The sequence below is a fragment of the Aspergillus ruber genome, assembly GCF_000600275.1.
Source record: "Aspergillus ruber CBS 135680 unplaced genomic scaffold scaffold00017, whole genome shotgun sequence".
Classification (NCBI taxonomy): Eukaryota; Fungi; Ascomycota; class Eurotiomycetes; order Eurotiales; family Aspergillaceae; genus Aspergillus; species Aspergillus ruber.
The window spans coordinates 409033-433384 of record NW_024467313.1 but is presented as its reverse complement, the minus strand read 5'-3'; the positions used below and the strand labels follow the sequence as shown (position 1 = coordinate 433384).

Below are 24352 nucleotides of genomic sequence, written 5' to 3'. Positions count from 1 at the left end.
TCTTTTGTTAACTTGTTCCTTGGAAGCAAGAAACCAGGGGTTGCCTGCTGTTGCAAGCTGGACGGGTTTGGAGCTTGGTTGCGTACCCTTTAACGGAGAAAGTGAATCCTCTGGGTGGCCATCCAGAAACCGTCAAACATTGTCTTGAGTCATGATAGCGTGATTCTGTCGGAGTAGGTAGCGAGAAATTAATTTTGTCCCGGCTTCAATTCATAAACCCGGATAAGAAGCCCTAAACTGAGAGTCCCATGGAGCCTTTTTGGTCTTGGATTGCTAATGATGGTATAACCACTTCTGTCACCTCCTCGCCTAAAAGGAAAAGTGCCTATAGACCTGTTGACAAAAGTCATTCAATGGTCATTTCCAATCATGAGACCACAAAGCTGTATGCTGATGTTGCCAATCAAGCTAGTTCTTCTATTATCAAACCCAGAGTGCGAGTCTGGTTTGGGTTAGGGACGGCAGTTCGAAGCTTGGTCCAATGGATTTTATGATAGGTATATTTCACCGTTAAATTCCAGAGAATCCAGCATTTGGCCGTGTTTTTCAGTCAAACGAACACGTACTATCGTGGTATTCAATACCTTCTTACCAATAAGGAGATTTTGACTCTGACATCGTGTATTAATTTCAACTTCTTTCATTCCTCCACTCGCAACACTCCCAAAAATTTTCAACACATCAAGCATAAAAGCGGTTTCCAGGAAGATCCTGTTCATTCAATCTTTTCTTTTCCCAAAAAAAGACCCAAACTGAACCAGTAATGACAATTGAAGTCAAAGGAGGCTAGCTGCATAACCGTAGTCCCCGATCTTGTAATAATCTAGTCGTATTGGTCCATGCATATTCTCGGGCAGCAGTACATAAGTCATACGTTCCGGGCCCGGCCTGAATTCCACCCTAAAAGATTCTTTGGATGCTATGGCTTTTATCCGGAGAAGTACCCGTCTGCTTCTAAGGGGCCGGGTACCATGTTTTATTTGGGGCTTAGGGGCAGTGTTCAAATATAGTGAAATGGGAAAGTGGATTGTAGAGGGTCTTGCAGTGAGAGGGAATACGAGAGTTCCTGCTAGAAAACCTGGTCACCAACAACTTCTGCGCCCAGGGAAATCGCCTAGCAATAATGAGGTAGGGGTCCTGCTTGTTGGGCTTGAAGGTAACCCTGGTCCATAGATGCAACTCGCTGGGAGGCTTGGGCTCTGATTAGCCCTGATCTATCGGGAGAATCTTCCGCTTGTTCCGATTAGTTGATCGGAGCGGCCAACATATCAGACCTTCGAAATATACGGAAGTCAACAAGGATGACAGATTAAGACATGGTGTATACAGTCTGGTGGAATACGTTGCTGAGTGCTTCTGGCGCTTTTTATGCCTGTGGCACAGATGAGCGCCTGCGGTGCCAGGGCAGAAGTGATGTAACTACTCTGTAAGTGGGTTTACCACTTAATTATGTGCAAGATGGGACAGATAATATCGACCAATCATCTTCAAGGGTCTTCCTAAATAAGTGAAGCTTCGTAAAGAAGTTTAGCTGCCAAGCCTGGTACACTAAACGAGGGGTTTCATCAGGTCACATGACAACTAGCCCAATGTAGGTATAAATACTTTCAATCATCTGGGAGAAAACGAACTACTATCGCTATTTATTACTCTATTATGTCCAGTCAGGATCAGAACAAAAATCCAGAAGAGGTTGTTAAGTCTTAGTACTGACATTTCACGGAAACAGTGTAAGTAGGAGGCATATATTAGGTTTCTTTCTTTCCCTATCTCCTTCCATGGCTAATATTTTTTGTGTTAGGAATTTCGTGGATTTAAAGATGTCTCCTTGTGGTAATCACTCATGTAGTTGTGGTGAAAGTTGTGCCTGTACTCCTGAGAGTTGCCAGTGTTAATGAGGTTGGACACGGTAAGTACTTAGATACTGTAAATCACAGTTTTGTCTTGGATATGGAAGCTGGTGGTGCTAAATGCTATTTATCACAGATGGTAGACTGTGGGACTTGAGAAGCAAACACTACTTGGTGGGTATTCTGGATTATGTGTGTGCACAACGAGAAGCAGGTGAAGTAGTACTCTGTACTAGTATGGAAAGACTAGATAGGCACATTCCATGTTTACTGTGCGTCCTGGACCCGATCTCCGTACAGTAATCGATGTTAAGACAAAACACGAAAGTGAGGCACAGAATGGCCGATTTATCAGAAGACTGTTCCAGTTCCTCTATTGTTGCATACGGTCGACGCAGCATCGGGGCTTATGCATTCCTTATCCACAGTTATCTATGTGCATGATGTCGTTTGGCTAGTTTCAGACAGATACCTGGTATCATTGAACCGAGATAATTGTCATTCGCATAGCGAGACACAACAATTGGCAAAAGATGATGAATCTATTCTGTCTTGAGGGACAGAGTAAAGATAAACTCTGTTTGCTTTTCATGCCTCGTTATCAACAGGTCCCGGGCCATAATCGGACCAGCTTGGTAGTTGTAACAAATAAAATTGGAACTAGAACGCCACTGTAACTATCAAAAATTAGACAAACTGTTGTTAGAAGACGGATTGTAAGATGGTAAGTGAAGACAATACCGAAAGATAGTCATGTGACCACAAAGACCTAGCAAACGGATCATCTTGGGTACGCGTTGGACAATGTCGCACAATCCACAGGCTGTGGGCCTTTTCTCAATTCTTTTCAATAGCCAAGTCCCGGTTCAAGTCCGTTTGCAAAATTGTCGTCCTCCGATATATCGGACTTGGTGCGATCCGCGGAGTATGCTCCCCACCTGATCGACATCATACTGAAGCTTATCTATGGAGATTGCGATACTATATATACAACCAGTATGGCCGGCTAGAACAGACAATTGAATTTAACATATTGTCTGACATTTAGCATCCTCTCCATCTTAATCCTCCCCTACAGAACCAACATGCACATCCTCATAACCGGCGCAGCAGGCTTTATCGGCCAACTCCTCACCAAAGAACTCCTCAACGACCCCTCCCACCACCTCATATTGGCTGACATAAACGAAGCCCCAATACCAAAAGGCGTTAAATACCCCTAAAATGCGCAAACAGTGACAGCAGACCTTCTTGCCGGCGCAGACAACCTCGTCTCACCCACCCTCGACGCCGTCTACGTCTTCCACGGAATCATGTCCCTAGGCTTAGAAGCAAACTTCGACCTCGGCATGCGCGTGAATGTCGACGCTACAAGGATTGTATTAGAGGCGCTGCGAAAGACATGTTCGGGGGTGAAGGTTATCTATTCGTCCAGTCAGGCTGTGTATGGGCAACCGCTGCCGGAGGTTGTTGATGATAGTGTTATCCCAACACCGCAGTCATCGTATGGGGCAGAGAAGATTGTTTGCGAGACGCTTTTTAATGAGTATACGAGACGGGGGTTTGTTAATGGCTTTGTGCTAAGGTTTCCGACTATTTCTGTACGGCCGGGGAAGCCTACCGCTGCGGCGTCGTCGTTCTTGTCTGGTATGACTCGGGAGTCGTTGGCGGGGAAGGAATGTGTTGTGCCTATTGAGGATCGCTCGTTCAAGTCGTGGGTTTGCTCATCTCAGACACTGGTTCATAACCTATTGCATACGCTCTCATTACCGCGCGATGCGCTACCATCACATATCCGCCAAATCAATGTTCCTGGGATCTGCGTTACAGTCCAGGAGATGATTGATTCGTTGGAGAAGGTTGGAGGGAAGGATAAGTTGGGGTTCATTCAAGAGAAGGGGGATGCGGAGCTTAAGGCAATTTTGCTCTCATGGCCTACGAGATTTGATAACTCCCAGGCGTTTACGTTAGGGTTCAAGCCGGATGAGTTGTTTGAGCAGGCTGTGAGGGATTACTATGAGACTGAAGTGGTGCAACAATAGATTTATGTTGTTATGGTAGACTATGTTTTATAGGCTTGCATGTACATCTTGCAGTGTTCATAAGACCAATGACAAATAACACACATTCCATCAAACAATTTCGCGAGATCGTATACTATTTCCAAACCTGAAATCATTTAGCCACATATACAAAGACATACATTCAATAGCTCTGCCAAACCTGTCCATCGATAGCAATCAACCGATCAAACAGCTGATTCCGTGTAGCCATAGCCGTAAGCTGATACCTCTGTCCCGGTTCTCTCCCAATGAGCAACAAGCCATCCACAACCTCCTTACTCCCCACAGCCCATCCAACAGCCAACTTTCCTTTCCAACCTAGTCCACCCGTCTTCCTCATCTCCGTGATATCAGAAACAGGCATCGAGAACAGCACCGTGCCGTCCTTTCTACTCTCTATTGCCATTTTGTCGAAGTCCAGGGCAGATTCGGTGGTGAAGTAGAGCAGTGGCGGGTCTTTGGAAGAGTCAATGATGGCTGCGCCACGTTTGCCTTTATAGCGCGCGTCGAACTCGACGGGACCGGAGGGAAGGGCTCGTTTTCCCTTGCTACGGAGGATCCCGACGCGGGCTTTGGCGTGGCGGGAGCCGGTGACGGCACGGGCCCTGTCGATGGCAAGTTTGCCTTCGATGCTTGTTGCTGTTGTACCGCGGAAGAAGGAGATGATGTGGGGGATAATTCCTTGCTTTTGCTTGTGAGTGTCTGCTGTCTGTGGCCGGGATGGAGAGTTCTCGTTTTCAGAGGCTCCATGGGCGGGTGTATCGTTGCCACTGGAAGGGGGTTTGGCTTGTGAGCTTGGCGGAGGTGGGAGAGGTGCAAGATTCATTTCCCCAATGCGTAAAAGCGTCAGTGTGAGTTGAGCATTTGTGGGGATGCCCCGGAGAAGTGTACTAGGTGGAAAAAATTAGCAGACAATCTTTCAATAGGTCAATTGGGCCTGGACATACTTCTGCAGTTCCAAGAGGCGCTTCCAGTGCGAATACCTGCGATCCAATAATCCCACGATACGTTGAATAACGGGTTCGCCGAAGAAGAAGAAACCAGAAAGGAATGTGCTGATTTTGACGAAGGTATAGCTGGAGACAATAAAAGAAGCAAACAGGGCAAACGCTAGAACTCCCACAAATCGTAGATATGGGGTCAACATGGAGAAAGGTGGTGTTGGAGAGAGAGCACTATATTTAAAGCAGTTAATACGGTCAATTTGGTATAGCAAATGGGTCCTCACTTTTCAAATCGCTCGTAGGTATCCGTGATATCACTCAACACTCGCATGGACTGATTCGCTAAATTAAAGACGGTCTCCTTGATAGGCTCTCTCGTCTTATCATGCGACTCTTCCGACTTTTCTCCATGCACTGCAGTTCGCGCATCTGCCGCCTTCGTTGCAATATCTGCCGGATTGGGTGTGTTTTCTATTTTCGCATCTTGAGGTGTATTTTCTGGCTCAACTTCAGGCATTTCTTGCTCATGTTTACCTGCTGCGCTCTCCACAGTGAGACCGGCAACACTAGCCAGAATATTGCTGGCTTCATTCTCAGCTGCTTCACCCTTGTACTTCTCTGGTGCACCAGTAGCACTGTCGTCCGAGCCCAGATGACCAGCTTTAGGCCTTTGCGTGCCACCTGTAGCTGTATCAACTAGGGCGATAGGGGCCGGGGGGAATAGCAACGTTCGAGATGGCGGGTGTAAGACGAGAGTCATGAGGACAATAAAGAAGGTGGGTGCGAGGAGGTCTAGGAGCCATGCAGCAGAATATACCTATAGAGCATCAGCGATGGTGGTTGAAAGTCACAACGGGCGAACATACAATGCAAAACCCCAACGTGCGTTCGTATTCTCTCCATGAACGTAACCGAGCAATATGATTCGCAACACTAATCAGTTTTAAAGCCACAGTTGTATAAAATCGTTCAAGCGTCGCCCGCAGTTTGTCAGGGGAGAACTGTTCGTCTTCGGCTCGAATAAGGTCGAGTCTCTGCATTGGTGTGTCCGGCACAGCTTTGACATAGTACAGTTGCTGTGCTTGTCAGAAGAGCCCAATCATGGTTTTCCGAGATCACATACCTTGTCAAATCGTCTAATAAGTATCCAGAGATCCTCATTCAATAACCCCGGCACTATCTGTTCCCCAATCTCACCAGGCCCATGCTCCCATCCAATATCCGAAACTTGCTGGGATGCGCCAGCTTTCTGAACTAGCCCCTTCTCATCTGGTACAACATGAGAGATTGCATGGCTGTCTGTTGGTCCCTGGTTCTCAGTTCTGGATGGCCCGTTTAGGTGATGAACGATGTTATGGCCCATGTCTCTCCCATCGCCGTCGTCGGATTTAACCACAGAAGATAATGGATTAGCGACCATGTTTTCATTGCTTGCAAAAATTGTTTTAGTGTGTTTATAGGGGTAGGATTAAGAGAAATCGTGATATTTGATGGTCAGATAGTCTTCTATTATACATCAGTGAATCCCAGTAGCGTTGTTGATGTCATTCCGACTCAACCAGGAAATGGTCGATCTTGGTTGATCCAGACTCCGACGGCATCTGTCATTGTTGCTACAGGGACAAGGCCCTCTCTATAGCACCTCGGCTCTCGTCTTATATTGCTATAGAGAAGATAAATCCCCAGACAGAGCAAAATGTCGAATAGCGTCGTTGTATTATACTATGAGATCATCTCGACCAATCATCATGTAGGTAGTCTTAGTCATCCTAAATCCGCGCCACACTATGCCACAGTAAAGCCACACTATCGCCCAAAGAGGAAATACGCGTCAAGACGCGGAAGCCAGACAACGTTCTTCAAGAACTGCTATGGCAACACAATAAACACCTTGGACGTACTTCGGGTGCATCAAGGAAGACATTATCTTGACCATTACTTCGGCGTATTATGAGCGAAGAAACCTGCGCGAATCCCCTGCTGCTGGGGTGGATAAAGGAATGGCTGGATCAAGCGAGAGAGCGGAATAGCAAAGGGTTTACGGTGTTCGTTTCCCTATAAATTGATTGCAAGGTATAGGTAGTTAACTGCTGCAATCAGGTACAAAAAAGCGTATGAGTCGATGAAAGCATGTCCGCTGGTTTTCGAACATCCATCTGAAGCTCAGCAGTTGAATGGACTCGGGCCGAAGCTTTGTGACCGGTTGACGGACAAACTGAAGGAGTACTGTACGCAGAATGGGCTTCCTGAACCTGAACTGCCTCATAAGAGTATGTGCTCTGTCCTCTGGCCACCTGCTACCCGGTACTAAGAACCGCAGACAGCAAAAGGCCCCCCGGCGAAGGCCTACACGAAGACCAACCCGCAAAGAAACCACGCAAACAAAAGGCCTACGTCCCAGCTTTACGATCAGGTCCATACGCCCTACTACTGGGTTTGGGGACCCTTAACGAGAATGCGTCCCAGAGTATGACGAAAGCGCAGTTGATCGAAGTGGCGCAGCCATACTGTGACAGCTCGTTCACGGTCCCGCCCGATCCCACCAAATTCTACACTGCTTGGAACTCGATGAAGACGTTGGTCCAAAAGGATCTGGTCTATGAGCATGGACGGCCTTTGAGAAAGTATGCGCTTACGGAGGAGGGGTGGGAGGTTGCGAAGAGGATCCAGAAGACTTTGCCGGGGGCAGGGCAATCAACGTTGTCTTTTGAGGTATGACTGTATCAATCTTACTATAATTGACTAGCTCTGACCTCGCAGGGAACTAATGAACGAGCAAGTGCTGGCCCCTCAAAACCCAGACTCCAACGAGCCCCATCAGCACTCACCGATGTCGACATCGACATCCAAGCACCCCCATCACAACACCCCAGCGCCATCCCCGAAACCCTAAACGAAAACCAAGAAGACCAAACCCCATACACACTAGGAATGGGCGCCTCAGACGGCTCTAACATAGCCCCCACCCCCCTGGCTCCCAAATCCTTCACAATCCAACTAATCCTCGACACCCGTGAGGTCCGCTCCTCCAAAGACCGCGACTACATCTCCAACGAACTCACTAAGCGAGGCGTCACCCCTATAGTCCGCGCCCTGGAACTTGGTGATGCGATGTGGGTAGCCAAAGTCCACGATCCGAGTATATTATCCCGACACGGCGAAGAAAACGCCAACGACGAGATCATGCTAGACTGGATCGTGGAACGGAAACGTCTCGATGATCTCGTCGGCTCAATAAAAGATGGTCGCTTCCACGAGCAGAAATTCCGACTCCGTCGGTCAGGCATAAAAAACGTAATATACCTCATCGAAGAATTCACAGTCACACAGGATAGCGCAATGGCATCGAAATACCACGAAATGGTTGCCTCAGCAATCGCAACAACACAAGTCGTCAACGGCTACTTTGTCAAGAAAACGCGGGATCTGGACGATACAATTCGCTACTTAACACGCATGACCTTCTTGTTACAGAAAATGTACGACGACTCGACAAACACACTTTCCTTCCTGCCTACTTCTCAAATTTCCTCGTCGCAGGCATATCTCTCCGCACTGGAGCGGTTACGACCTCAGAACCCTTCGACGACATACGGCGTGACGTTCTCTACTTTCTCGGCGCTGAGTTCGAAATCAGATGTACTCGCTCTTCGTGATGTTTTTCTGAAGATGCTCATGTGTATCCGCGGGGTGACTGGTGACAAGGCACTCGAGATCCAGAGACGCTGGCGCACGCCTAGGGAGTTAGTGGAGGCCTTCCAGGCTTTGGATCCGAGAGATAGAGAGGATATGGTTGCAGAGGAAATGAAGGGGATGGTAGGGAGGAAGAAGATTATGAAGGCGTTGAGTAAGAAGATTGCGGAGGTTTGGGGGGAGTTGGGTTGATTGGTATTGTTTTGTGTTGGTGTCTGGTATTTTATGATTGGGATGGCCATTCTTGAACTTTATGTATTGGTATAGTTGTTATTGCGCATAATATTTTTTTTGAATTCGTTACTGCATAGCACTATATATGGTATCATGAAAACTAAAGTCACAAACGATAACAATCTCTTGAACAATCTGTTCTCAAACAAACCTGCAAATGATGAGAAGTCCAGCTTCTCATCTATGTCTCACTTTTCGCCACCAAAAAACCTCCTAACCCGATCCTCAACCCCCAACACCAAACTACTACACACAACCGAAACGCTACTCAACGCCATCGCCAACGCAGCCCAAACAGGACTCAGCCTCCAATGCGTATCAACAACCCCAATAACCTCTCCATTGCTACCCATGACATCCCGGTGTCCACTGACGATGGGATAGAATACTCCCGCGGCAACAGGGATAAGGCAGAGATTGTACACCAACGCCCATCCAAAGTTCATCTTGACGCGGTTAAACACGCGGCGGCTGAGGAGGACAAGGTGCAAGATTGTATTTAAGGAGGAGTTTAGGAGGATGAAACTGGCAGAGGACAAGGCGACGTCCGACCCCGTGGAGAGAGCGATGGATACATCTGCCGCAGCCAGTGCAGGGGAATCATTCACGCCATCGCCAATAAAAGCCACGATCGAACGGTCCTTCTTCTGATTATCATTTGGAGAAGTTTCTTGGATCTGGCGGACAAAATCGGCTTTACCAGCTGGTAGGATGTTGGCCATGACGTTTGAGCGCGGGATGCCGACCATATCTGCGACAGCGGTTGCGGTGGTGTGGTTGTCGCCTGTGCACATGTAGACGCTGACGCGGCGGTTTTGGAGGTTGGAGATGACTTGTGCGGCTTCGGGGCGGATGAGATCGGAAATCGCGAAGACGAGGACGGGAGTGAATGGGGATTTCTCCAGGGTGTCCAGGTTGATTTTGCGGAGGGAGAGAATGGCGGTTGATTTTCCGGCGGATTGGTACTTCGAAAGGAGGGTTGAGATGTAGTATGTGTCTGTGTCTGGGGAGGCGAGTTCGTGGAGGAGACGCTCGTTGCCGATTGCTGCTTCGTATTGGACGGGTTCTGTGGTTTCGGGAGTCGACACTGAGAAAACACCCTTCATTCCTTTTCCGGAGAGTTCCTGGATCTCAGAAGACTGTACAAAGGCAGCTGGTTTGCTGTTGCAGAACTCCATGATTGCACGCGCAATCGGATGGTTGCTGCTTTCCTCTAGCTTCTTCGCGAGCGTCCAAGCCACTTGCATCTCTGTCGAGTCGTTGGTGTTCGAAAGGACCTCATGCTCAGAAACTTTCAGGCTACCTCCCTCGGTAAGAGTGCCAGTCTTGTCAAAGACAATGGCATCGAGACGACTCGCTTCCTGAAACGCCTCGCCACCGCCCTTGACCAGGATACCATGTCTAGCAGCTAGACCCCCACCGACAAACAGCGCCGTAGGAGCCGCAAGCGCCAAACCACAAGGACAAGCAACGACAAAAACTGCGATAGCAAACTCCAGGCTCCAGAAGGTCCATCCACCGCGAGAAACGTCCAGATAATCATCAGGCAAAGCGCCAGAAAGCCCAAGACAAAGCCAGACAAGGAAAGTCAAGATCGCAATGAGTGTGATGATGGGCACGAAATGAGAAGTCAACATATCTGCGACTCTTTCCAGCGGCGCACGTCGGCTTTGGCCCTCGCGTACAACGGAAATAATCTGGTCGAGCATCGACGAGCCTCCGATGGCAGAAACCTGGATCTGCACTGGCTGTCCTACGTTGACGGATCCGGTGTAGACTTGATCACTGGCGGTCTTCTTGACAGGTTTCGATTCACCAGTGAGAGAGCTTTCGTCAAATTTATAGGTTCCTGTTGTGTTCAAGACGGTACCATCAGCTGGCGGAGAAGCGCCGTGAGGAATGCTGACAATATCACCGATTTCAAGCAGGTCGATGTTTATACGTCGGATAACCTCGGATTCCTTGTCATCGGGCGTTACTGAACGTTCTACAAGTAACGCCTCGGAGGGTCTTAGCTTGCCCAAAGATGCAATCGCGTCTCCCGTTTTTGCTTTGCTGTAAGCTTCCATGAAGCGACCAGCCAGGATAAACAGGGTAAGGAAGACAACCGTGTCGAAGTATGTCGAGCTATGAGTTTGAGCCGACTTATCTGTGCCCGCCGCGGCATCAACAATGAGAACAGCCAGAGACGAAAGATAAGCAACCGTGGTTCCCGCGGAAATCAACAAGTTCATGCTGCCAAAGCGGCAGAACCGCCGCAGAAAAGGAACCCGACTGCCAGGACGCCACAGGGCATGGACTTCCTTCATCGCTCGCACGTGAAATATGTCAGTGCCGTAGAACATGACCGGCGTTGTCATGATGAAAAGCGCCCACTCCATGCGAGATGCGCTGCCGGCCCACATTGGCTTCTCCAGGTACATTCGAGCTGGGTTGTTGGAAGATACGAGACTCATGAACACCACACCAATCAGGAAGGTTGGGATTGTGATGGTGAACACAAACAGAAGGCGGCACAGCAGTCGGCGTCGCTCGTGTAGCTGGATTGCACGCGAGCGGTCTTCGACGCTTGGTGGATGGTAGACAGTCGCCTTGAAAGCATCGTGTGCGGACTCAACGGTCGAGAGCAGGTCTCGAACGGTGTAGGATGACGGATGAGGGGTGTAGGTAACTTTCAGGATGGGGTTCTTGATAGACAGGGGCTCCTCAATAACAACGTCCGTAAGGGTTTCCAAAGATTCAAGAACTCTTTTCGGGCAGTGGTGACAAAACATGCCATCCACAAGAATCGAAACAGTTCTCGGTTTGATCTCATCGTTGTCGTCTTTCTCCGCAGCCAGAGGGCGAATGCTGGTCAATGAAGCATCGAAGCCAATGTCTTCAACCTTCTCCACGATGGCATTGGCCTTTTCTTCTCCTTCGAATTCGACCATGCCACTGTGTGACAGGAGATTCACAGAAACACAGGTGACGAAGGGGAGCTCCTCGATAGCGCCAGTGACTGCTCCCACACAGGATCCGCAAGTCATGCCGGTGATAGCAATCTCTGCGACGAAGGCAGTCGGCGCACGACGAGGCTGAGAAACTGTATTGACTTCGTCAAGGGACGCTTCGAAACCAATGTCCTCGATCTGGTCGATGACCTTGTCAATATTCGACTTTGGGCCGGTGTAAACCAGCGTGGCACTGTTGGTGAGCAGGTTGACGACGACATCCTTGATGAATTCAAGCGCCTTTACCTCGTTCGTCACAGCATTGACGCATGACGCACAGCTCATACCTCCGATGCTGATGCGGGCATTGAATACCTCGTCCACCCGCTGAGGGGTCGACAACAACACAGTGTCCAGTGGCTGCACAGGCTCCATGGCCACCGAGGAAGCTCGTGGCACGAGACTCTCGACGTCAGAGTCTTCCTTTTTGTAGTCAGGACACAACGAGCCGCGGTTACTAGCAGCCAGCGGAGCAGCCCAACTGCTTTCACGTCGAAACAGGCCATTCTTTTCTGGGCGGGGCGACCAAGACAGCCGATCCTGGCTCTCCTTTCTGCACGCATCACAGTTGGCGATGTGTTGCCTGTTCTTCAGAGGTAACTTGGGGTATGAAGCCCGCACCGACGAGAATAGAATCGAATCGCGGGGGAGCAACGAAGTGGTGTCAATTTCCGAAACAACGGAGCCTTCAATGTCGTCGTAGGTGGTGACATGGTGGACTTCAAAAGCGGCCTGAACCAACGCCATGGCCAACTTGGATGCACCGACTTCCACGCCGTGTCGCACGTGTACTTCGTGGGTCAGGATGTTGACCTCCACGCCCCTCACGGCGGGTACGTCAGAAAGGATCACGTTGATGTAGGCGACACAGGAGGTGCAGTGGACGTTACTGACGAAGAAGGTGCTGCGAAGACATCTGGGTTCATGTACGGGGAAGTGACGCCCAAAGGCTTCACCCACATTGTTCTTCTTGTCCTCCATGGTTGTACAACCTGCACTTTGGAGCTGGGATGCTGTTGTTCCGGGAATGATCCGGGATTTGGTTGTCTTGACCAGCAAGACTAAACGATGATGCCGTCGTGATTGTTTTTGATAGGGAGTGATGAATGATAGGTGAGAGAATGGACTATGGAATAGAACATATATTCGTCCAAATGGGTGGTTGTAACGTAGTAGGAAGGGCTAACTATGACCTTGCGTCCTTGCCATAGAAACCACACTGGGAAAATTACACTGAAAAAAGGCAGAAGAAATCTGTGTTTTAAAACAGAATAAAAGAGAGAAAGAAAAGAAAGTAAAGGAGTGGAATGGAAAAGAAGGTTGACCTCAACGATGGACCAGCATCTGAGAGATTTGTGCGTGAAAGATCCTGAATGCCAGAGACTTCCCACGCACAAATATCGCATTCTTTATGACTGTACGCCATGACGCCAAAAGCAGGTCAGATTCCACAGGGCTGGTCATTTGTTGCTCAATATCCAATAATCAATTTATTTTGGATTTATCTGAACCACTCCTGTTGATCCGGACGAATGCTGTGGGATGCCGTGCGCATTGGTGGTTGACCAGCGAATCGCCTACTAAGAGCACCACTCAACGCTGGACTCGTCAGTCACGGAGCCATCCAGACCCATTTTTTTTTCTCGCCGCGTGTGATAGACATCTTTAGGAGCTCCTTTGCAGCTAAGAAAACTGCCCAGAATTGGATTCTTCGCCATGATTTGCCCTCCACCGTCACTCCTGAAACCAGTGTGGATTTGACACTGCAAGTCCGCTGCCACTCAGAATCTCACACGAGGAACCAAGCTTTTCTTCGAAACACTTACAAAGCGCTCAGGTTTTTTTTTTTTTTTTTTTTTTTTTTTTTTTTATAAAAAAAAAAAAAAAAAAAAAAAAAAAAAAAAAAAAAAAAAAAAAAAAAAAAAAAAAAAAAAACAGCCGGAGTCGAACTCGCGGCCTCCCGGCTACACGTGACATATCCGCTAGGCCACCGGACCAGACCGGCAGAATCTGCAGCCGACAACGTCCTCCGCTCGACTCCCTTCACTTTTGCCTCTTTTTTTTTGTGCTCCCCTCGTGTATCTTCGTTGCGTGGTGTGTCTTCCATTGCCCTACTATTTGCCAGACTAGACAGTCTGAATCCACGAAAAGAAAATACTCATCGTCATTTCTTCTCAATGACTGCGCGAGAGTGACGCACATCTCACTCATTGGCCATCAGTTACTCTTTCGGGAAACACGGGCATGTACCGGTCTATGCTCGCCATTGTTTGTTGACTTTGCATATTCATATCTGCAACTATATTATTTCTGCTTGCACGCGCGTTGACACCATCCTCGCACCATGTCAACTAGGCCAGGCATGCGGGCTCCCATGCCCTCCCGGCCCGGCTCCAGGGCTCCTGTCGGCCGTCTGGCCAGTCTTAAACCTAGCAATCCAACGCCTATCAGACGTCCTCAGCCAATAGCGCGTCCGCAGCCGACCAAACCGACAACTCACCCCAAGACATCAACATGTCCTAATCTCGGCTGTCCTGCACCTCATATCGTCGAGGATGACGGACAGAAGGTTTGCTCCGGATGTGGTACCGTTATCAGCGACGCAAACATTGTATCTGAAGTCACATTCGGAGAGACTTCCTCTGGTGCAGCAATGGTCCAGGGTACTTTCGTCGGAGAGGACCAGTCCCATGTCCGTAGTTATGGACCAGGATTCCAGCGTGGGGGTAATATGGAAAGTCGAGAAATCACGGAACAGAACGGCAATCGATATATCAACCAACTGGCCCGTGCATTGATCATTCCTGAGAGTGCCGCCAAGGCGGCTGGACAAGTTTTCAAGCTTGCCGTCGGGTTGAACTTCATCCAGGGTCGACGGACGAAAACCGTCGCAGCAGTGTGTCTGTACATTGCCTGTCGTCGACAGGATGGGAATACTAGTATGTTGATCGATTTCGCTGACGTACTGATGATCAACGTCTTCAAACTTGGTCGAACTTACAAAGCTCTGTTGGAAGAACTGCGAATCGGGGGTAATGTCTTTCTGATGAATCCGATCGATCCGGAGAGCCTGATCTACCGATTTGCCAAACAACTCGAATTCGGATCCGCCACGATGCAAGTAGCCAGTGAAGCAGTCCGAATCGTGCAGCGTATGAACCGAGATTGGATGACTACCGGTCGAAGACCGGCTGGTGTCTGCGGTGCGGCTCTAATCCTGGCTGCCAGAATGAACAATTTCCGTCGGACGGTCCGTGAGGTTGTCTATGTAGTGAAAGTTACTGAGATCACCATTAGTCAACGGTTGAATGAGTTTAGTTCGACCGAAAGTGGAGAGCTGACTGTTGATCAATTCCGGTCTGTGCAACTAGAGAACGCACATGACCCACCATCCTTTACGAGAGCAAGAGAGGACAGGAGACCAGGTCGGCGAGCGAAACGCAAAATTCCAGAAACAGCAGCGGAGATTGAGGATGATGATTACGAGGAGTCGCCAGAGAGGCGCGTCGATGCCGATGGCTTTGCCATTCCTAGCCTACCTATTGACCCTGCCCTGACAAATGCGGCTACTGGTCGGCGACCATCTGCGCCATCCGCTGTCAGCGATGCTTCTGAAGCCGTGGAAGAGTCATCGAAGTCCAAACCTAGCCAACCGAAAGGCTCCAAGCCGAGGCAGGTTCCCTTCCAGCCCAGTGCGGAACAGGTTGCATCGGAGAATGCCCTCGAAGACGAAATGACTGCCTTCCTGACTAAAGGCTCCAAGATGGTTGAAACAGCATCATACCCCAACCAAAGTCAAGAGACGAACAGAAAATCCATCTCAGATAGCACCGAAATCGACGCCAGCGAATTCGAATCCGACCCGGAGGTGGCAAACTGCCTCCTCCGCCCCTCGGAAGTCGAAATCAAAGAACGCATCTGGGTCCATGAAAACAAAGACTACCTCCGAACCCAACAAGCCAAGGCCCTAAAACGAGCCCTAGCTGAAGCCGACTCGGGCCCAGGAATGCACAAACCTCGCAAGCGTCGTCGCGGCCGGATGGGCGATGTTACTTACCTCGAAGGCGAAGGCGAAGAGGGAGACGGACGGAGCACGCGCGCCTCGACACCAGCAGAGGCAACACGTCGGATGCTCGAGCGCAGAGGGTTCAGTAAGAAGATTAACTACCGTCTTCTGGATTCTCTCTACGGCGAAGAAGGAGCCGAATCGAAACCCGACGGTGCAAGTCGCAGCCAGAGCGTTGTGTCTGGTCGTAGTGTCAGCGTCGAACCTGAATCTACATCTCGACGGACTGGAGTTTTCACATCATCGGCCACAGCCAAGCCTACTGCTTCTTCAGCTCCTGCCCCGGTCCCTGCTCCTGCCCGCGCCGCTACTGTAAAGGCACAACCCAACGAAGAAGTCCTCGGCCCCGCCAGCGGGCCAAACAATAACGAAGAAGTCGTTGGTGAAGCGCCAGAGAATGAAGACGACTACGACGAGGAAGATGATGAGGAAGAAGGGGATGATGGCGTCGATGCGGCATTTGCAGGGAACTATGGGGATTACTACGATGATGATAGTGATGCTTATGATAGTGATTAATAGTTGACTGGTGGGGTTTTCATTTTGAGAGTTTTGTTGAGCGGTATACCCTGATTTTATATATAAGAGTTGGTGAATAAAGGAGGATTGTGCTCAATTGTTTCATCATCAAAGCACCACTTTACGTAGCATCACCTGCTCAAGGGCATTTGCCTCCAAACTAAATACTGCTACGTCCCAAGATGTTATAAATCCCTCGTCACCTTTATGCTATCGATTCCCTGTGCCCTTTCGACATGATACCACGACACAGCTGCAGATATGTCCAGAACTGGGTTAATTCCAGTCATGTTCGTCACCAATGATCTCTTGAATAGGTCGACTTGGACCAGCGAATGAAATAGTCCCACGTTGAGGATATTCAAACTATATCAAGGTCCAACATCACCAACTTGTATTCTCAGAAACCAAATATTTCCTTCCTTTACTACACGTTTTAATGGCATACACGAAGCGCAAATTATGCTTAGCAGCCCAGCCTCCCCTTTTCTCAAAGAATATGTATATGAAAAGCTAAGGAGATATTAGCTTTCGCTCTGAGCACCCAACAGGAGTTTGTCACAAGTGAGGTCGTGCGCTGTCTGCTTCGTTGCTAATAGTGCAAGAGCACGGCTTAGTTCACAGTCACAATACCCATTAAAGATATCTCCATGGAGGCTCACGTTCAACCTCCAGATTATCCAAACATTACGAAGTGACTACGTGGCCCGACGGTTTCTAGGAAGGCCAGTATCAGGTCTTGCCCAAGCTTCCCTATCTAACCATTCGTTGGATCGGGACGACTACCCACTCCTTACGACAGTCCTTGAGACAGCGGTATCTGAGAGGGAGGCTGAGCTTATCCAACTAGACAAGCATGTTTGAGGGCACGTTTCTCTGTGCGGAGTCCACAGAACCCACAACAACTATCGGAGACAATGACTCATCAATAAGCGTCTCACCACTTCGATCCAAATCTCAACTCCATATCCAACTTCACATTCGGTCAACATAAAGTATGCATCTTGACCACAAAATCCCATGGAATACAGCATCTGCCCATTTCGACCTAATACGATGCAACCGAAGATTCACTCCGCATCGCACAAATCTCTTTTCACGCAACAAACCGTCCGTGTCAACAGATCTAAGCCATTTCTGTCGTGTGTTTATTGCAACTGTCCGGGAATTCTCACAAACCAAACCATCATCACCAATATCCCCAGAAAGACTCATCTCTGACTCTCTGCTGTCTTATCCTGAACGAAAATATGGTCTCAGACCACATGAAACAAACTCCGCACTACACAACCCTCTCTCTACGAAACATCAGAACATTCAATACTGGATTAACCGTGCCGGTACTCCAGACGAACCGACCTATAGCAGTAGAGATGGGGATCTTTCTGATGCGGTGAAGATGCTGGTCATCATCGCCGCGAGTGCAAACGGTGTAGATACAGAGGCGAAAGAAAGATCAAGAGAGGCGATTTCCGCTTTACTCACTCTATCTCGCCATTCTCATATACCTATTCATACTTTGAATAATATTCATTGGGGCCATGGGTTTGGGGTGGCATTGGTTGCGGATTTCGCATTGGAGGCGTATCTTTTGATTAATCTGGTTGATGGAGTTCTTTCTCGCAACCGATTAACTTCTGATAATTCTATGGAGAAGGAGGTATCACTTCTGGAAATGGAATCCTTCCGACATTTCATCTCAAAAGCTCTCCCTGACTATGATTATCCAGTGCAAAACATTCCTCATCGAGCTTTTTGGAATGAATTGGGTGTCACGGATACTTGGGCCTACGAACCGAAGTATAGCCAATGTGTTCAAGACGAAAAGAATGATATGGATGCAATTGATCCGTTGAGAGATGGGAATGAGGAAGTCAGACAGGGTTTACGGCAGTATCTCAAGTCTTGTTTTGCGATATTGTATGTTTATGATATGCTATTGAGGGAATGGCATGGAGGGGATGAAGCTAATTCGACGTGGAGATATTGGATTGATCGTTACTTTGCATCCTGTGGTTGCAAACTTGAATAAAATCAACATTATATAGACTAGAAGAATGATTAAAATAGGTAACTATAGTAGGATCTAATTAGTTGTCAAACCTTCACAGTATTTCTGCATGGCATACTATAGTATGTTCAGTTCAGTTCAACCTCAAACCAAATACCAAGCACTGAATCATCGGTTTCACTGAGAATTCGAAACAATAGAACCGTTTTCTTCTTCGTCCCATATTGCTGTTCTCATTGTTTCCCTTTCCCCTATCACCAGGCGTGAATCGTTAGCACAGCAGTGCCCGGCACACGAGACATAGGACGGTCAAGACAGGACTCATATGGACATATTTTAACCAGGTTTCCAACGAGCCACATTCAAATCATGGATTGCTAGACTCAGTGAAGAGCTTGTTCTCAGAAATTTTGACTGCTCTCTGGTTCTATTGTGTGAGATTTTCGTAAGTCTATCCTTCTTCTGTTAGAGTTTTCAGCCTCGAGTGATGCGGGCATGATCCTCCGAAAGGCATCTAATAGAGCTTATTTTAACATTGTTGAACATTCGAGGACGAAGAGCGTCACGTTCTTGCCCCATGATCTAGACTCTAGATGTTTCTTCAAAAGCGGCACAATATTCTCCTCTCGGCCGTGCTGGTTATTGCTTGCGTCCATTCGTCAAGATAAACTGGAGCCTTGGGTGTCGACTGTAGCATTGGTTGGACAAATTTGACCAGTCCATTTGGATGGACACTTGTTGTTATCACATTTCTCACTGCAATACGGGGCAGAAAATCCCAACAAGCTCAAAGGCTTAAAGGCCGTGGAGTAATGCTTGCCCTGGTCGATGTTCACTTTGGTCAAGTGCTTCTCGCCTATTACATGAGAATTGACAGAACACTCGTCTCATATCTTGGAGCCAACACTATTCCCATTTGCAAATGATTGCCTTCGGAGACGTTGCCACTTTCTTTCTGGCTATTGTAAGCTCTGGTAATTAGGGTAGATGTGGGCAACTTCAACTGATGTTGGTCTTCAAACGAAGCACTGAACTTTGGGCCAGAAATACTATCTTCGGGAAAAACACTGGTGACTGGGTGACTTCGTGGAGATGGTCAAACTTTGTAAAGTGCTCGATCATCGCATGCAACGAACAGAGCTGATATCATCATCAGGAATGTGTCTCCTGAGCTTTAGGGATGATTTTGTACCACACCATTATGTAGGTCGCTTGGCATACAAAGTGTTTGCATTCAAGTATGGTCTCAGGTCTTTGTCCTCTTTCCAATTCAGATCCTCCCAGGATAGAACTTGGGAGATAGGCCAATAATTTAATTCGAATAACCATAAATCAACATTTAGAGGGTCAACAAGCCCATCAACTTCATTCCTGAGTCAAAAGGCGGACCGCCAGCACGGTCACCCCGAATTGTTAACTAGCTCTCCAGGGCAGCATCTTCATCTTGATGGGATTTACACAAATTAGTATATACACAAAGTGAATGGATGATTTTGTCATCCAGTATACACGACAAATGATGAATGGGCCGGTTTGGTCTGTCAGAGAGAGCATATCTTTACACATGCTGGAAAGTATATATAATGATCGAACACGATGCATGGCCTCGATAAATTCGGATTCTCCTTCCAACTAGGCGCCCTAGCAAACTGGTACGCCAGCACTCAGTATCGATTGCGGCCGAGGATCTCACATGTAGCGACGTACGTCCACAAACTTTCAGAAAAGCCGGGTCTGTGATGCAAGGTGGACAGGTAAGATAACCACTAGTACATGGACTTGCCCTGCTCGCTAAAATTGTAGTTGTACAAGTTATCACGCTAAGACAGCAAAATAGGTCGCCTACAAGGACGAATGCGAAAGCATGCGTGTCTATGTTTACTTATCGGGGCTCCAGATCCCGAGGACTGCTGCCGTTTTCCATTGACCATGGGCCGAACAGAGTCATCAGATATCTCATGTCCACCTTTGTATATTCTTCTTCTCGAGTATGAATTGTCCTTCCCCTTTTCACAATCCATTGGCACCCGGTTTTCTAACAAGAAAGATCAAGTCTTTACCACTCGACACTTATCTTGCGGTGTCGCCGATTCTTTGCCGTGGACCCAGAGCCACACAAATTAGCCACCAAGGCTGCCCAGTCAATCGACACTTTGCTACTTCTTCATACCTGTCGATTCGGGCTCCGTATCGTGACATTTCTGGAGAGCTGCACTGCATCTGTCATCAGTACTGTTAACATTATTGGTTTAAGAAGAGGAGCCGATCTTCATGCAGCAAGATCCAGACTTTCCCTAAATCTCGAGGTGCTTCGGAGCGCAACCAGTACCCCTGCCAATAGGAATTCCGTTGCGGCTATTGAGCATATTCCCACCCAGAAAGAAGACAACAGCATTGGGTCTAACCGTGGGATGAGGAACTCAACGAGCCACAGTCTTCGAAGACAATCTCTGACGAGAACCATGAATCATCAAGCAGCCATGGAATAATAATTCAAGGATCTCAGAAGACTTGGACGCCCAATGGCTTGACGTCCGTCTCTTCCACTGGGCAAAACGTCCCATGCGATGCTGGGATGGAAGCTGGTCCAAATTTAGTACCTGGTATTTTTCCGGATTGTGACAATACGGATGAATTCTTAGTTGATTTCTTCATTGGATTCAATGGAAGCGCGGATGCGGGAGTGGACTTGATGTTTAAAGCTATGATATTGGGACATGCCCTGAAGCTTAATCAAAATCTGTTCACGCTGTCATATATCTAGTACTTGAATTAACTATAGTTAACAAAAATTATAATATTGGATTGTTTGCTGTGTTAGTAAAGTTAAAATTGAGTATCATACTTCTTCATCCACATTTATTCCTTAGTTGTACTCACCTAGCTATACGGCACTCTGAGCCCCCTTGGACATGTTCTTATGAACATGGCCATTGATAACAATGATATGCAATCGCTTTTGATCCTGCAAAATCTCCATCTCTTTCAAAGGATCCCCGTCGACCAAAATAACATCGGCGTAGAACCCTGGCTGCATCTTGCCCAAAGTCGACCAGGTACCCCATCAGCTCCCCTCCAAACGAAGTCGCCGCAAGAATGCTCTCCATTGGCGCGTAGTCAAACAGATCAACAAAGTGTCTGAGGTCCCGAGCGTAAGTACCATGCGGAGCCCGGGCAAAACCGTAGTCTCCTCCGGGCAATACACGAATGCCCCCGTCGGTGTATTTATTGCATAGCTTTGCAAGCCACCTCCACTTCGTGCTTGAGACCCTTCTTTGCTGCTATCTCGAGTGTCAATCCAAATGGAATTGCACCGCCCTGACAACTGGCAAGTGGGAAGTTGGTGGTGGGAGCAACAAACACGGTATCCTTTGCCTGTTCGAGCATGTCCATTCCTTCCTCGTCAATGAAGCTCGCATGGCAGATCATATCGATTTCAGCTTGAAGACTGTGCTTGACAGAGGCTGCACTCCGAGCATGGCTGCACACATGCTTTCCTCAGTTATGAGCCTCTTCCACCACCGCCAGTCTCCTCCAAGGTGAAATAGGTATCCTCGCTGCGCATGGTCTCATGAATTTATCCGTAGATCCAGAAAATGCCTCTATCTATCGAATTATCTAACAAATTACTATAGAGGCATGGTTTCCCGCTCCCGCATGGTTTAGCTACGATAAAAAGATCCGCAATGGGGCTTTTAGTGGTGCTACTGAATTCACGATCCCCGGCGGAATGAAAGATGCATTTTTCATTCGAACATTGAGTACCGAGACTTCAATCCCCACGCCCTTATTGATCAAGCTTGGAATCATCTCTGCACCGCTAAGGCCATTGGTGGGGAAGACTTGGATTGGAGTTCATTTGCTGCGGGTATGTGGGTCACCGCGGGCCTGCCACCCTTCAAGGGGGAGGATTTTACTCTGGATAAATCTAAGTAAAGCCTCATATGAAGATAACAAGTCCATTAGCCAGGAGTATAGCAAAACAAACAAATCAGATATTATGATCCACCCCATAACATTGACGGCCCGCTATAGCCGACCCTCACGCAAAGATGAACTCGGTAAACGGGTTTGGAGTATATATGAAACACGCTCAACCCTACCTCTGCCAGGTTCTGAGCAAGAGACCAACTCGCATCCTTCAAAAAAAATCTAGAGACGCGGTCTCTCCGGGACATGGCACTGCAAGAGCTTTTCCTACTAAACAGTTTGTGCTCTCCTTTCTTCGGTTATGCTTATCCTCTGGGTTCAATTAAAACATTTGAACTAATTGGAGCGCTGCTAAGCCCTCATCGACACCCTACATAAAAACGGCCCCTCCATCTCCCCAATTCCCGAGCTCCGCACACAAACGTCCTTCTCCTTGGATTCCGGATGGAACTCGAACTCGTTAAGTAACGTAGTAACGGTCTTGGTGATATTAGTCATTGCCAGATTGCGTCCAATACACATCCGATGACCGATACTGAAGGGGATGAGATATCTTGATATACCTTCCTTCCCTCCCAGCCAGCGGTTCGGGTTGAAGGTATCGTGATCAGTTCCCCAGATATCGGGGTTATGGTGGAGCACATAGTTGGATATCGCAACGTTGGTCTGAGGTAAGGGTGAGTATAGATGTTTGTTTGAGAGAAATACATAGAACTCACCCCATGTGGAACATGGATATTAGCAATGTCGGTTCCGTCGGGAGAATGGACTTGGCGCCATAGTGGCATTGTAAACACGGGATTGATGCGGAAGTTCTCTCGAATACATGCCATCGTAAATGGCAGTGAAGCCTCGAGTCCGCGTATGGGATAGGCAATCTGATTTTGTTGCAGTGGTTCGAGTACGGATGAGAGCTCTTGCTGCACTTGATCAAGAACATCGGAATTGTGGACCAAGTGCCAGAAAACCAAAGTCAGGGTGCCGGCTGTAGAATGCGATCCGGCCACACTGCAGATAATATTTGTTAGCTGTCATTGAACTTATTATGAAATAAGAAAGAAAAAAAGCAAGAGTAAGGTAACTCACAGCATCGCAAATGCCTCCGAGTTGATCTCCTCTTCGGTCAGTCTGGCTCCTGTTGCTGGGTCTTTTGCGTGCACCAGACTCTGGAGCAAATCGGCACGCGCATGCGATTGCGATATTTTCTCTCCAACACACTCGGCACAGGTGAGCTTCAATGCATTACGACTTTTCACCAACCTTCGCATCCAAGGGATTGGGGAGTATTGCGCGAGGAGTTTGTTCAGCCACTGGAACGGAAGCTCCCCAATGACACCGGACAGAAGCAAATGATCCTCAATGGCTGGAATATGGGGAGAGCCACATCGGGTTTGGGCGTCAAATGGATGACCGAATGCGACCTCTCCTAATATGTCCAACACGTAGTAGGATATTATGTTCTTGAGATCGAACATCTCGCCAGTCTCTGCCAATTCGCTAAGTTTATCCTTTAGAACGCTCATCTGGCCATCGATGAGATGCTCGAAATTCTGGATTGAGGTTTGCGAAAATCCGTGGGATAACTGTCTTCGACGGAGGGAATGGATCTATCCGGGTTTAGCTCTGGGACAAGACAAGGTGGGGTAGTTTCTATACATACATCCTCGTCTCTACCCCCGAAGAGATTCGGTTTAAACGCTGTAAAGGCATCATAGAACTCCGTTTTGCCCATCTTTCTTCCCCCTTTGTAGATGGGGGCGATCGCCTCTCCATCCCAGAAATGAAGGTGGTTGGGGCCAACACGCACCACCGAGCCGTATTGCTCGTGCAGCTCAACCAGTCGCTCGTGGAGCGTCAGCTTATAGACGTAGTATGCCTTCCAAGCACTGGTCAAAGATGGGAGGAGGGGGCCGGGGAAACTGGATAGAGGATGCATAAAGCGCATATAGAAAATGTAGGTAATCAGTAAACATGGATATAGTGTGCTCGCCAATGCTAACATGGACGGAACAGTCAAAATTCGCAAATAATCCATGATAAAGTAACATA

At 48.2% G+C, this 24352-nt stretch overlaps 7 protein-coding genes across 7 annotated transcripts; 4 read left to right on the top strand and 3 right to left on the bottom strand.

The window, feature by feature from the left end:
* Positions 1 to 3163: 3163 nt before the first annotated feature.
* On the top strand, positions 3164 to 3892 carry EURHEDRAFT_516192 (NAD(P)-binding protein; the record flags this gene model as incomplete). Its single annotated transcript, XM_040786449.1, has 2 exons — positions 3164 to 3262; positions 3317 to 3892. 2 exons carry the CDS (start codon positions 3164 to 3166, stop codon positions 3890 to 3892), a joined length of 675 nt encoding a protein of 224 aa, XP_040637965.1.
* On the bottom strand, positions 3879 to 6313 carry EURHEDRAFT_413503 (DUF3292 domain-containing protein). The gene is made up of 5 exons (XM_040782185.1): positions 5981 to 6313; positions 5724 to 5933; positions 5142 to 5674; positions 4861 to 5088; positions 3879 to 4803 (listed from the first exon to the last, which is right to left on the bottom strand). Exons 1-5 carry the CDS (start codon positions 6275 to 6277, stop codon positions 4056 to 4058), a joined length of 2016 nt encoding a protein of 671 aa, XP_040637964.1. The 5' UTR covers positions 6278 to 6313; the 3' UTR covers positions 3879 to 4055.
* A 418-nt stretch (positions 6314 to 6731) lies between these two features.
* EURHEDRAFT_524089 (crossover junction endonuclease MUS81) lies at positions 6732 to 8829 on the top strand. Its single transcript, XM_040786916.1, has 4 exons — positions 6732 to 6902; positions 6958 to 7127; positions 7178 to 7569; positions 7618 to 8829. The coding sequence occupies exons 1-4, from the start codon at positions 6808 to 6810 to the stop codon at positions 8740 to 8742; spliced, it is 1782 nt and encodes a 593-aa protein (XP_040637963.1). The 5' UTR covers positions 6732 to 6807; the 3' UTR covers positions 8743 to 8829.
* A 143-nt stretch (positions 8830 to 8972) lies between these two features.
* Positions 8973 to 12758, bottom strand: EURHEDRAFT_458343 (putative copper resistance-associated P-type ATPase; the record flags this gene model as incomplete). Its single annotated transcript, XM_040784495.1, has 2 exons — positions 8973 to 12258; positions 12310 to 12758. The coding sequence occupies 2 exons, from the start codon at positions 12756 to 12758 to the stop codon at positions 8973 to 8975; spliced, it is 3735 nt and encodes a 1244-aa protein (XP_040637962.1).
* A 1363-nt stretch (positions 12759 to 14121) lies between these two features.
* On the top strand, positions 14122 to 16362 carry EURHEDRAFT_458227 (transcription factor TFIIIB subunit BRF1; the record flags this gene model as incomplete). The annotated part of the gene is made up of 1 exon (XM_040784486.1): positions 14122 to 16362. One exon carries the CDS (start codon positions 14122 to 14124, stop codon positions 16360 to 16362), a length of 2241 nt encoding a protein of 746 aa, XP_040637961.1.
* A 997-nt stretch (positions 16363 to 17359) lies between these two features.
* Positions 17360 to 18394, top strand: EURHEDRAFT_458120 (uncharacterized protein; the record flags this gene model as incomplete). The annotated part of the gene is made up of 1 exon (XM_040784477.1): positions 17360 to 18394. One exon carries the CDS (start codon positions 17360 to 17362, stop codon positions 18392 to 18394), a length of 1035 nt encoding a protein of 344 aa, XP_040637960.1.
* A 4260-nt stretch (positions 18395 to 22654) lies between these two features.
* On the bottom strand, positions 22655 to 24305 carry EURHEDRAFT_458265 (putative cytochrome P450; the record flags this gene model as incomplete). The annotated part of the gene is made up of 4 exons (XM_040784489.1): positions 22655 to 22969; positions 23023 to 23311; positions 23390 to 23910; positions 23964 to 24305. The coding sequence occupies 4 exons, from the start codon at positions 24303 to 24305 to the stop codon at positions 22655 to 22657; spliced, it is 1467 nt and encodes a 488-aa protein (XP_040637959.1).
* Between the last annotated feature and the right edge of the window lie 47 nt (positions 24306 to 24352).

Coding starts and splice junctions, on each gene's coding strand:
- EURHEDRAFT_413503 (XM_040782185.1), bottom strand. CDS start 6,277: ATGGTCGCTAATCCATTATCTTCTGTGGTTAAATCCGACGACGGCGAT. Junction 5,934..5,980: donor TTATTAGACGATTTGACAAG/GTATGTGATCTC, acceptor TGACAAGCACAG/CAACTGTACTATGTCAAAGC. Junction 5,089..5,141: donor ACCTACGAGCGATTTGAAAA/GTGAGGACCCAT, acceptor CTTTAAATATAG/TGCTCTCTCTCCAACACCAC.
- EURHEDRAFT_524089 (XM_040786916.1), top strand. CDS start 6,808: ATGAGCGAAGAAACCTGCGCGAATCCCCTGCTGCTGGGGTGGATAAAG. Junction 6,903..6,957: donor AATAGCAAAGGGTTTACGGT/GTTCGTTTCCCT, acceptor TGCTGCAATCAG/GTACAAAAAAGCGTATGAGT. Junction 7,570..7,617: donor AATCAACGTTGTCTTTTGAG/GTATGACTGTAT, acceptor CTGACCTCGCAG/GGAACTAATGAACGAGCAAG.